Raw genomic sequence first — 13,343 nt, forward strand, 5'->3', positions numbered from 1 at the left:
AACCTTATTATTCAAGCATTTTTCTATTATTGTTAAATTAGATAAATACAAACAACAATTTAAAAAGAATATTTTGAATAACTGAGTTATTTTTTTGTAATTTCGTGCTAAAATCTCCCACCTCATAGCAAAATAAATAGAATTTAATAATGATATTTTAATAACTTGAAACTTTTGTATTTGTGTGAAGAAAAATAGCTTACTATTCGAAATTTTTTTCTCTCCATATAATGGCTACCTTAAATATTTGGACGACGCCCGGTGGCTGAGCGGTGGCGCTTCGCGCTGTCGTGCCACAGGTCGTCCCTGGTTCGATCCTCGGGCCGGGCAAGGTAGATTCAGCCTTTCATCCCTTCAGTGGGTCGATTAATGAGTACCGAGCATGCTTGGGAACTAAACACTGGGGGTTCCGCGTTCGGCTGACCACCAGACCGGAACATCTGCTCCTGCACCCCAGAGCACAAGGTCGAGAAAACTGAGATGGGCACAGTAGGCCTTGGCCCTCTATGGGCTGTCGCGCCACTGAGTTTAGTTTAAATATTTTGACACTTAAAAATTCGAATGTATCGAAACACAGATACAATGTATCTTTCATTAGAGAAAATAAGTTTTGTCTTATATTTTGTTGTTAAATTTGTTAGTTATTAGTATTATATGCATAATTTTTAATGTGTGCGTAGCATACAAAAATCCAAAATTATTTCAAAAGTTATCCTGATACATTTTTTTTATTCTTTACACTAGAACATCGCTCACTCTCTTTCATTTCGCACTGCTTCGATCGAAAAATATGAAATAGAAAGATCGAAAAATATAAAAATGTATATCGAAGTTACTTGAAATGTTATTTAAAATGTAAACATTATTATTTATTACTCAAGATCGTATAAAAGGCTAAATATGCAGATAACAGAAATTTTTAAATACCATTTCGAAAGGAAATACTACAAATGTTTACTTATATATTATTAACAAATTAATTTTAATATTGAATGTTTTTTTTAATGTTTAGTAAATTTTCTAAAATTAAAACTATTTCTCAGAAATAAAAACTATAATATGCCACTCTTCTTTTATTAAAAAAATACATATATAAATGTAACTTTCTCCCATCAACAACAAAGGTTACAATACCGCTATCTACGCCTAGCATTTTTAGCATATCTAGGTAAAAAGTTGCCGTTCATAATTTTTTTTCTAATTTTCGGTTAATGTCATGCAGTTTTACTAATTTGTTTTGTAAGTCTGCTAAAGAGAGTCTAAATTACTCACTTTAGAACTACAGAGTTAATATACTTCCCTTGTAAATGTGTAACAACATGTCTTCCATAAACCGCTAAGTTTAACTCAATATCGCTTACAGTTTAAAAGTTATTAATTTTTTTTAGTAATATTTGGCCAATAAAACTAATTTTCTCAGTTCACAATATGTCCCTTAAAATCTTTATTCACCCGGTTCTATAATTTTATTGACTAGGAAATTCCTGTTTTATTTATTGACTAAGACTATTTTAAGATTTTTGTCCAAGACTATTTTAGTCTAGGACAAAAATCTTGGTTTGTGACATACAATGTTTCTTTCACAAAGAAGTTATTTCATCATTGTTCGGGTATTCTGCTTTAAAAAAAAGGTCTCCAGAATAGGTACTTTTTATGTTAACTCATTTAATAGAGTTTGAGTCAATTGTATGTAATGAGTGCAATTATTGGCTAAGTTTTGAAATGGTGCAGAAATACTATTTTAATATTTAACACAATATCAAAGGTGAATAAGCATTAAAAGTTTTTCTTTAAATAGTTAAGTATTGTTTTAATGTCATTGGATAGAAATTTTAAAACTTAAAATAGTAATCCATGTTGAATACTAACTTCAGGCACGATTTCAGATAGCTCTTGTAATGACATTTTGTTGTATATTGCTCCAGTGTCATGTCTATCGGCTTCAGGAGTAGAAGACTGGAATAGACAAGATTGGGAAAGTGAAGAACATGTGATTAACATTGTTTATTGTTCATTGGCATGTTACATGTTACTCTTCAATAAAAATTTTATTCTTTAAAATGCACTGATGGTATTTAAGTTTTTTAAAATTTGAAGAACAATATATATATATATCAGAGCTCGAAAAAACTCAGAAATTTTACCCGTCCCCGAGGACGGCTTGTCAAACAATGTACCCGTCCTCCGTTGAAACTAACCCGTAGCTTCTAAATAAATAAAAATATAATTTTCTCTTATTTATTACTAACATTTATATAAATTGCACAATGAATTAATAGTTACTAAGATTACAAATACTAGGATTACAGTATACAGTAATAAAAGAAAAACTAGGTTACTAATAGTAAAACCTAGTATTTCTTTTATGAAATAATTTATTTCTTTAATGAAATAATTTATATAATAAAGGTCAAGTTATTTGGAATGTCAATTCATCCGAGAGTACTGCGTTTTTTAAATGAATCAAATATGACGTTTGCCAGTTCCACAATCAAGCCAATGATTTACAGAGGTTTCTGCACAAGAGTCTGAAAGAGGTTTTCCATTTAGGTAGATGTTCATAATTGCGTTTAACGCTTCTTGTTTAAGACCAGTAAGCAATGTGTTTTTTTTTGTAAGTTCATTGCTGAAAAGCCTCTTTCAACCGCTGCAGTACTCCCAGAGAGAGAAAACATCAATTCCACTATGCGCAGTATGTTGCTGTATTTCTAGATTAGAAGGTCATTTGAGGCACTAGACTCTTGTAAGAAAACAAAAATGTATCACGAACATTAACAGAAAATGGCTGTCCGCACGGACGTCTGATTCGAGAAATTTGTTGTCCGCGGGGAATATTTGACCGCCGAGGACGGGCCCTGATATATATATATATATATATATATATATATATATATGTAATACAAAAATTAAATACTTCTGTATTAATAAAAGAATTAAAACTCTTTCGTTTTCATAAAATGTCTTTGTTAAAGAATAAGCGTAGAGAGATTCTATTTTGGGAATTCAAGGCTGAGAACATACCATTGAAATATAAATAGATTTATATTTCAAAGGAAGAGTTATTTTTAGAATCGTTCCCTTTCTCAATTCCATATAAGGAAGCAGAAATGATTTTCCTTAATGCGTAAGGTTACAAGGAATGTACGACAGTGTGCCTTTTTACCTCAAATCTGTGTTGGTATAAAACGTAAGAACGCATAGTTTTGCGTGTCCTTTCATCATGAGTTGATCCTGATAAGGTGTTCCGGAATTGTCAGGAGTCTTGTCCACTCCCCCTCCTTTGCAGGAGTGGGGACGTGAACTGTTAGCAATACCAGCCTACATTTAAATAAACCTGTTTAGAACGTCTGATGGCTTAAGACTGCAATTATTTCAAGCTATATATACATATATAGTTACGTAATAATATTAGTTACGTAAATTTTTAAATATGCCATAATTAACTTTCACATTTTTGAAAGGAAAATTAAATAATTTATCAATGTTACTGATTCATTCTTTTGTTAATCTTAGTATTTTATTGTAATTAACTATCATAATAAGAAAAAAGTGAATAATATTGCTTAATTTACAAGTTGTAATTATTTTTTTCTGATGAAGAAAGGCTTTTTTTATTTAGCACATGGTAAGCATATTACTTTTACTAACAATAACTTTTCTCTCTCTCTTTTTAATTTAAAGTTTTTTTAAATTATTACAATACCTTTTATAAAGTTAATGCAAATGCTATTTTGATATTAGCGGATCAATTTCTATGAATATTACAAAAATAAGAGAGTTTTAAGGAAATAAGATTGTATTTACCATAGCTAGTTAAATTTTAAAATATTTCGACCTAGAATTCATAAAGTTGAAGCTATTTCGCAATCAGATATTTAATTTCTATGAATGTTACTAAAATGATAGAACTTTAAGAAAACAGAACTGTTCTTACATTAGCAAACCGAATCTCCAAATCTAGAACGTCAGTCATGTCCATTTCAGCTATTTCTCTATCCGCACCGAACAAAATGGCTACCTCCACCATGAGTTTTAAATAAGCTTTTCGTTCCTTTTCACTGCTGTCTTTAAGGAAATATTCCCTACTCGGAAGACCAAAAGACATCTGATCGAGCTGCAATTAAAAATAGAAGAAATAAATAAATAAAAATAGTCAGAAATATTTATATCACCTACTAATTGCTGTAAATCTCAAAAACAGAACAATGCCAGTATTCTTTCAGTTATTCTACAAATAATTCTTCGGTACTTTTAAATTAATTTTAAAATTGAAACAATTTAGATCTTTTTCTTTAAATGATTTCCTTTAGCGATTATTTACGTTATTATATACAAATAGTAAATAAGTTTGTCTTTGCTTATATATTGAGCCTAATCTCTAGTTAGAGCATGATCTCTAGTTGGCTTCTATATTTTTTTCTTTCAGAAATCACTCTTCTACGTCTAAAATGGAGCGAAGTAAAAAGAGGCCACATAATGTCAAGTTAACAGATATGCATGAGTTCTATAATGAAGAACCATCCTTACTGTCAAAACACCGAAATGCCGATAAAAATGACTAACAATTTACAACAATAAAAATGTGGGGTTTAACAATAAAGTTGGGGGGACAAGATCGAACAACATAATCAAAAGTAAGACGAGGTTAGGAAAAAAATGGTTCGGAGGAAATATGGTAAAAATTCCAGTTGTTGCAAAACATAATTTAATAAATTCTAATCATGTGGAAAGTGTGGAATACTAGAAAATTCTTTTATGAAATAGTTAGAATTTTTCAAACTATGAAGAGATTCCCAGAAATCTAGACGAAATTGGCAAAAAAATTCATAGAGAAACTCTCGACGAACAATTTATTTTAGTTGGATTTACGGTTTCACTTAGATGTTGTTCTTGAGTTAATCCGTAAAAAAAAAATTATTATTTTTTTCGTTTTTTTTCATGAGTTTACTACATTGATAGCTTTGCTCTCTAAATTTGGATGCCTTTAAAATGCACTGCTGTTCAAAATTAAGAGGATTTTCAGATTTGATTATTTTCAGAAATACTGAATAGTAGGTTTTAATGAAATTTTGACTTGAGTATAGGTATATTATTATAATGCAATAATAAGAATAAATAAACAGTTATACTTCTCACACATGATCAGGTGTTACGCTCATCGGAGTTTGATGGTAAAAAATAGTGGTTGAAGAATAAAAAAAAAAAAAGAATTAATAGAGTGGTAAGGCCTACTCTTTCAGTAATACAGGCTAACACAGTCATTCCATACAAGTAATAAAGCAGTGTAGGAGTTCCTGTGTCAATTAAATCGACCTGTCTAGCAACACTGTCTCCAGGCAGATAGTTTGAAGGAAATTTGGAGTTCCAAATGTCTTCCTAAAAGCGCTTCAGGCATGTTTTATAGGATATATGTGAGGAGATCCAACTGGCCAATCTTCACTTTCCTGAAAATTGCCAACCGGATGAGTTCTATGACGCCACACGTTGTTGAGTATTAAAATAAAATCAAGACCCACTGTATCTTAGAAAAATAAGTTAGTTCTAACACTTAATCACTGTTCTTAAATCTAAGTGACAGATATAAGTAGTCTGAGTGTCAGATATATATGCTACTAGTCTAAATATCAGATATGGAAAAAAGGGCCTAACATGGCTGGCCAGATAATCAGATCTCTGATATCATAATAGTTGATTTTTCGGATATTGGAATAGATAGCGGGTTATATTTTCATATGATCTATCCTCCAAGAGGATCTATCCTCCAAGGGATAGATCATATTTTCATATGATCTATCCCTCCATACCGTAAGGGTAGCGGAAGTTTGAGGGTCTGGGAAAGCATCATGTTGAATAGCTTCACATTCTTCCGTGTCTTTTTAAGATATATTTTGGCATCAGATGTAGACTTTGACCATATAGAGCATATCTAGGACACTCTGAAAAAGGCAATTCCCCTCCAACAATCATTCAGAGCCTGAAAACAACTGTAAGGGGAAGCCATACCCACTATTAATCCATTTGTTTGTTCGGATTCTTTAACCACTGTTTCTTACTTTTCGACTGCGATGACTGTCACACGCTATCATGAGTTTGCATTATAACTAATGAAGGATTACTTTTTGTTGAATTATTAATCTGTGTTTAATCTAAATTTCACCAAAATTAGTCAAGACATTCTGAAGATAATCAACCAAATCTGAAAATTCTTTTGATTTTTAACACAAGCGTAACAACTAATACTCGTAAATTTTTTCCAAATTAAGATTTTGTTTGAGTAGCTTTAGCTCATTTGGCGTTAAATTAATTTTGCATTTATAATGTTCTTACTTCTTTCATTGTTATTCAGTAAATGTTTTATTGATATTAAAACAAAAAATATTTATTATATGAAAATTTTATGGACATGCAGAAAAACTTAGGTGCAGAGCTTTACCTAGTTCGTACCTGAATGACGTTAACCGAGGAATTCTTATCATCTGGTCCTACCCATTGTTCTATGATGATTCCTTGATTGTAATCACCTCTTAGCTGACCCAATAAATGCTCGAGGGGCCACTCTGGCTCCACCCAGTCCCTTTCACTGACTGGCCAACCTCCCAGTTCTTTAACCACGTCCCTGAGAGGTTTATCACCTATGGCATCGATCTGGACTGAAAATAAGAAAGTAGTAAGAAAATAAACTGTTTCACATCGTCATTCGATTTTTACCTAAGCTCTAAAATTGAGATTATAGTCAGAGAAAATAATTTTCTTTTTCACACCGTGATTTGTTTTTAGCAAAGTCCTATCAAAATTAATTTTATAGATATTATTTGCAAGCAATGTGCAGGTGTCTAGTCGTAAGATCATGAATTACACAAAAATATGTTTTTGAAAAGGCATACAATCGAAAAACTAAAAACATCTAGATGCCGTACAGTTGTTGTTGTTGACGTATGCCTGTTTAGGCAGAGGGGGTGCGATTGTTCTTGTTTTCCAGTGGCGCCATCTATGTCCAAGAATTCGACTTCTGCCACACCATACGTTACACCCGTTTATAGGGTGGACCCATTCAAACATCCATTCTCGTAGTTTTGACTTGAATCAGAGAACGATCGATCTCCAATCCAGTACCCCCAGAGGTACTGATTTGTAATGGGAACATGGAGGACTTTTGCGACTCGACAGATTTAACGTGCATCAGTCACTTTACTACACGGGGAGTCTTCGACCGGCGGGGTTCGAACCCACGAACTCTCGGACATGGGCCCAGCGCCCTGCCGACCAGGCTATGCCGTACAGTACTAGTCCAAAAAGTTTCAATTTACCCAATCCACATAATCCATAAATATCCACATAGTTTAATCGCAAATCAACAAATGCACTTATAACAACTAAGACTGAGTGGATTTTCTGACCTTGTTTGGGTATGGATTTAATCAACTATTCTATTTCATTGTGTTCATGTCTGTAAAAAAAATATTAAAACTGTCAATATCCGGAGAAATTTATTATTATTTACCTTGAGATATGCAGGACTTGTAAAATGTTTTCGCCTTGATTGTGGCACTATTATCATAATTATTGGCAGGTTCTTCTAATAGACCTATAAAATGAAACTTAATAAGTTTACGAAACTCATATAATTCATTATCATAATTTTAAAAACTTTTAATTTGCTATTGAAAAATTTAGAATATTTTTAGTTTCAAATTAAAACTTTAAGGTAAAAATAAATTGCAAAGTAATTCGACAATAAAATTAATACATCAAAATGCACATAATTAATTCAGAGTTTTATAAAAAAAAATGATTTGAGACCTTATTTGTTGAATAGATTTGAGTATACAATGAAAACTCATCGCAAATGTCTTAAACTATAAATGAAAGAAAACACTTGAGCTAATATTATCATGAGTTTTATTAAAGTTCATTTTATAAAAAGTTATTTGTGTCTTTTTAAATAACTTGAAAATCATCTATGACTTAAAAAGGTCTTATACATACTTCTTTCTTAGAGAATAAGTAATTTCTATGGAGTCGACAAAAACTTGATAAAATTTAAAAAATGGCAAGAGATGTTTCGTAATGTTCTTAGAGGTTATTAAGATTTTATTTTCACTTTAATTAAGTGTTTCAGGAAGAATGAAGCGGAGTGTAATATGAATTCCCAATAAACATTTCTATAGATTAAAAACTATCTGTAGCTTTTAAAAAAGACTATCGTCCCTGACGTTAAAAGTGCTAATAGTAAAGTGTTCTGTCTCGGAGAATCATATATAACTTACATTGCAAATTCCTATTGCAGGTTATTTTTCTAAATCAAAGCTATCTGTACCGAACTTGAAAATCATCTGCCAAGACTTCAAAAGTGTTAATAATACTTGTATCATGGGGAATCATATGCAATTTATATGAACTTTTATTTAAGATTTTTAATTGGAAGCTATTTTTACCCTTTAAAATAACTTGAAGATCATTTGGCGTGTCTTAAAAAGGGCTAATACTACTTCTGTATCGGGGAATCACATGTAATTTATATTGTAAATATCTATTACAGATAATTATTAGAAATCAAAACTGATCTGTACTTTTTCAAATAATTTGAAGATCATCAGCCATGAATTCTGTCTTGGGGAATCATATATAACTTACATTGCAAATTCCTAATACAGGTTATTTTTATAAATCAAAGCTATCTGTATCGAACTTGAAGATCATCTGCCGAGACTTCAAAAGTGCTAATACTACTTCTGTCATGAGGAATCATTTTTAATTTATATGAGCTTTTATTTAAGATTTTTAATTGGAAGCTATCTTTAACCTTTAACTTGAAGATCATCTGCCGTGTCTTTAAAAGTGCTAATACTACTTCTGTATCAGAGAATCATAATTGTAAATTTCTCTTGCAGATAATTATTAGAAATCAAAGCCGATGTGTACTTTTTCAAATAATTTAAAGATCATCAGCCATGAATTCTGTCTTGGGGAATCATATCTAACTTACATTTCAAATTCCTATTGCAGGTTATTTTTCTAAATCAAAGCTATCTGTATCGAACTTGAAGATCATCTGCCGAGACTTCAAAAGTGCTAATACTACTTCTGTCATGAGGAATCATTTTTCATTTATATGAACTTTTATTTAAGATTTTTAATTGGAAGTTATCTTTAACCTTTAACTTGAAGATCATCTGCCGTGTCTTTAAAAGTGCTAATACTACTTCTGTATCAGGGAATCATAATTGTAAATTTCTCTTACAGATAATTATTAGAAATCAAAACCGATCTGTACTTTTTCAAATAATTTGAAGATCATCAGCCATGAATTCAAAAGCGCTAATACTATTTTCGAAGGGAATAATATATAATTTATATGAACTCTTATTTAAGATTATTATTTTTAATCAAAAGATATCTGTACCTTTTAAAATAACTTGAAGATCATCTGCCATGACTTCAAAAGTGCTAATACTACTTCTGTCTTGGGGAATCATATGTAATTTATTCCACGTTCCACAAGCATATTGGAAGAAATCTTCACACGGATCGGAACTTTGATCCATGGCATTCAGAAGAGACGCCGCTGTAATAACAAAGAAATGAATTGTAATATTAAAAAATGGTATGTAATTTTTTTTCCTAGAATAGACATAGAATTTTTAAACAAATTTGTTTTAACAAATTTTCTTTAAACACGCAGTTCCCAACGGAAAAAAATGAGTAAATAAAAAAAAAATTATTTTTAGAGAACATGTGGAAAAAAATTATAAATATATTAGTGAAAAATATTAGTAAGGAGGTAGGCGGCTGACAAAATAACAAATGAAAAAATAAAATTATCAATTAGGCTTTTGTTAGTAGAAAAATTAATGAATAACTCAAAAATATTGATTAGACAACAATCAGAAGAGAAAAAAAAACAGTAAACTAGTTCATTGTTTATTCAATCTACCGTTTTTATCAACGAATACCTAATTTAATAATTGACAAATTTAAACATGCAAAGTTAAGTTAAAGTAATTTTGATTCGTTTAGAAATAAGATAGCGTAGATAAACCAGTCACTGGTTTATTTGTTGCATGGTAAACAGCTGATCGATAAACGTGATTTTTTCGAAAAATAAAATTAATTTTTATGAATTATGTTTGCATTTAGACATATATATCAAGGCTGTTATTTTATACAGGTAGATAATTATAAACTATATATACGGGTAATTAAAATATTTCACTATTTTTGAAAAGATTTAATTATTTGTCACTACTATTATTAACAATTTCAATGAATGCATTAATCATGAACTTTTCAAACTAATTAATTAATAATCTATGGAATTTTCAAAAATATCTTAAGTATTTATTTTTTCTATTCTCTTAGTACAGTACAGAACCCGTTATCCGAAAATCAGAAAACCGGAAAACCAAAAAACCAGAACGAAATTTGATAAATTTTCCCGCCATTTCTTTAAAAAAAATGTTTTTTCCCTCATAAGATTTTAGGATTTTTCTTTCTTTTTTGAAAGATGTTTACCTTACCATCATTTTGGAAATAATCATTAGTGTATTACTTCATCGTTTTTTCTTCTTTTTAAGATTATGTCCAAATATTTTTTTTTTAAAGTTGGGTTTAACAATAAAAAAAACAGCTTTTTGTAGCGATTCAGAAAACCGGAAAAATCAGTTATCTGGAATAGCGATGGTCCCGATCGTTCTGGATAATCGGTTCCCTACTGTATTTCTAACGAATCATGTAGTGTTTCTAAATGTTCTCAGTGGATTTTATTGCGAAGGCACGGTTCCCAATAAAACACGGAAGTCAAGCATCTGTGGCTGTGGTCAGTAAGCAAGTGGGTGACCACTTTGATCAACCTGCGTTGGGACCGAGAGTGTGAAAAGCTCTTGACTTCCCACGCAAGTCGTTGGGCAACCAAAGCGGAAGAGTCACCCCCTCCGCAGAGGATCGAAATTGTGATCGCATGTCTTCGGATCATCCTCAGGGATGTTTCTCATACAGTCGCCAATAGCCCATAGTGCAGCCCTAGTGTGACATAAATAAAGTACTTACCTGGTTTTGATTATTACTTTTTATTAGCTTGAAACAGTTCTACAATAACTATTATTTATATATATATATTTTTTTTCTTCTTTGTTAAAAAAATTGATTCATATGCCAATTTAACACAACTATACACAACTTTAAGTAGAACTAAAACATAATTATAAGATCAACATATGATAAGCTTCTTTTTCATAATTGTTATGTTTTCTCTATAATTTTGAAACAGAGTATGAATATGTCTGAATTAGTCAATTAGTTATTATTAATTGAGCTATTTATATCTTTGAATAATATTTTATTACATTGCCTTTATTAAACCTGGAATTTTAAAAATCAAAATTTTATATGCAATATTTCTTAAGTCCGTTAGCTAAAGTTTTACAATTCAAAAAAGTAGTAAACAACAGTGGTTTTACAAAAAAATAAGCAAGATAAAATTCATTATAAACATGCAAGTAAATATGCAATTCTCACCTGTTTTTACACACTCTTCTGTTAGGCAAATATTTAAACCTAGAAATAAAACAAAAAAATATAAAAATGACGAAAAAACATTTATAAAATTCATCATTTCACCAGAGATTATTTCAAGCTTAAGAACATATACATACATTATTAAGAGTATAATACAATTTTCTTTATTAAATCCTAAGAAGAACATGACACTCTATGAATGAAGTTATATTACTTTGCTTAGTTAATTTTCTGTGAAACTTTTTTTTATCGTTATCCCCTTTCTTAAAGAAGTTTGAATGAAAAAAAGGAGGAAAATAATTCTAGAATGAATAGAAAAAACATGAAAAATATAATGCTTTGCTCTAATTATTTCGCGCATTGCAAGAAGTCCATAAAAATTTGCATTGCATGATATCATATTTTCATAATTTTTTTTAATCAAATTGAAAATATTTCGTTAGAGCGAAAATTACAAAACAAAAAGCTCCCAGTGCTGATTGTTCAATTCCTATTGGAGTGAACTGTTCATTAACTTTTTCAGGTGGAGAAAGGTAAGGCATGCCTGTCGCAATTTTCCTGAAACTCATGCGGCAAATAGTATTTATTTTCGATTTCAAAATTTGGAAATCGAAAATAAAATATTACCTTTACGCATTTTGACGCTTCGAGTTTGACGTAATAATTTTATTTTTCTATTCATTCATTTTCCTCCGTTATTTGGACTATTTATTTTTTGCCCGGAAGAAACGTACAATTTAGATTCGAAAAAAAATTCAGTGTAGGGAATATCGCGCAATGGTCCGTACTCTTAAACACACCAGAGTAAAGAACAGTGGACACTTGTAGGGAATACCGGCCAATGGCTCTGAAACTAAAAAAAAAACAGTAAGCAATACGGGGCAAGTGTGTGATGGGCAATGGTTTTTTTATTTTAAAATAAAACATCAGTGATGGGATTACGATGCATATTTACCTCTCTAAACCTGCAAAGTAACGAAACCCCACTCCCCCATAGGGATGTAACTTGGGAGAATGGACAAACGCTGCACGCTTGTTGTTTTGTAATCTTGTCTCTCCCAATGTATCTAGAATTTTCGGGAAAGGGAGAACGCAAATTTTAAACTTTTTGAAAGCAAAGATAACAAATTCTAGTTCTTAAGTTCCTAACTTGAAGTTTCTAATTAAAAGTATCAGCTATGAAAACTATATTGAAATCTAACATTTCAGCCTTCCAGAATCTACAAGAAAACATTGTTTTCCATCAAAAACTATGCACAACAATATTTGGTTACCTCTCAATCTTTAGGTTAGGTCAAATTAAAATTTTCTTATTTTTGTAAAAATGTAAACAATATTTTACAGTTTTAAACATAATTATAAATTGGAATTCTAAAAGAATTTTTAATCCATCAAAGTCTTATTGTCGAAAAATGATCCGCTATTTTACTTTTAACTTTCCTACATTGCCTGTAAATGCACGAATCTGCCAGAAAAGAGGACTCATTTCAAATATCACATAACGCCTCTTTTGTTTGGAAAGAAGATAGTAGGGGAAATATAACAGTGGGCTTGTTCTATTTGTATTGCAGCTCTATGGCTTTTTTTAGGATCTTAAACTCAAATAGGCTTATCTCTGCAAAATTTAAGAAAATGTAGATTAATTTTTGAAAATCAGAGTACATAAAATCATTTCCATTAACTCTGAAAATATTCGCTAAATTTTTAAGTATCATCTTCGAAATTACTTGTAAGATAAAGATTCTGAAATATTTATCGCCAAATTATGCCAATCCCATAATACTACCACGCCCAGGGATCGTCATTACCTCTTTTCATTTAATCCAAAT

The 13,343-nt window shown here is 30.7% G+C and overlaps 1 protein-coding gene across 2 annotated transcripts in view; it reads right to left on the reverse strand.

Annotated features, from left to right (window-relative positions):
- Positions 1-13,343, reverse strand: part of LOC107454885 (neprilysin-1) — a 241,921-nt gene that overhangs the window by 20,944 nt on the left and 207,634 nt on the right. For both annotated transcript variants that reach the window (XM_043044756.3, XM_043044755.3), the window contains exons 3-8: positions 11,515-11,553; positions 9,404-9,565; positions 7,502-7,585; positions 6,445-6,650; positions 3,935-4,114; positions 1,870-1,956 (exon numbers count right to left, since the gene is read on the reverse strand). In XM_043044756.3, coding sequence (XP_042900690.1) covers positions 1,870-1,956; positions 3,935-4,114; positions 6,445-6,650; positions 7,502-7,585; positions 9,404-9,565; positions 11,515-11,553 — 758 coding nt within the window. The remainder of the gene's footprint in view (positions 1-1,869; positions 1,957-3,934; positions 4,115-6,444; positions 6,651-7,501; positions 7,586-9,403; positions 9,566-11,514; positions 11,554-13,343) is intronic.

This window comes from Parasteatoda tepidariorum, chromosome 9, assembly GCF_982258835.1.
Source record: "Parasteatoda tepidariorum strain Cologne lab strain chromosome 9, Ptep-v5.0, whole genome shotgun sequence".
In the NCBI taxonomy this organism is placed as follows: Eukaryota; Metazoa; Arthropoda; class Arachnida; order Araneae; family Theridiidae; genus Parasteatoda; species Parasteatoda tepidariorum.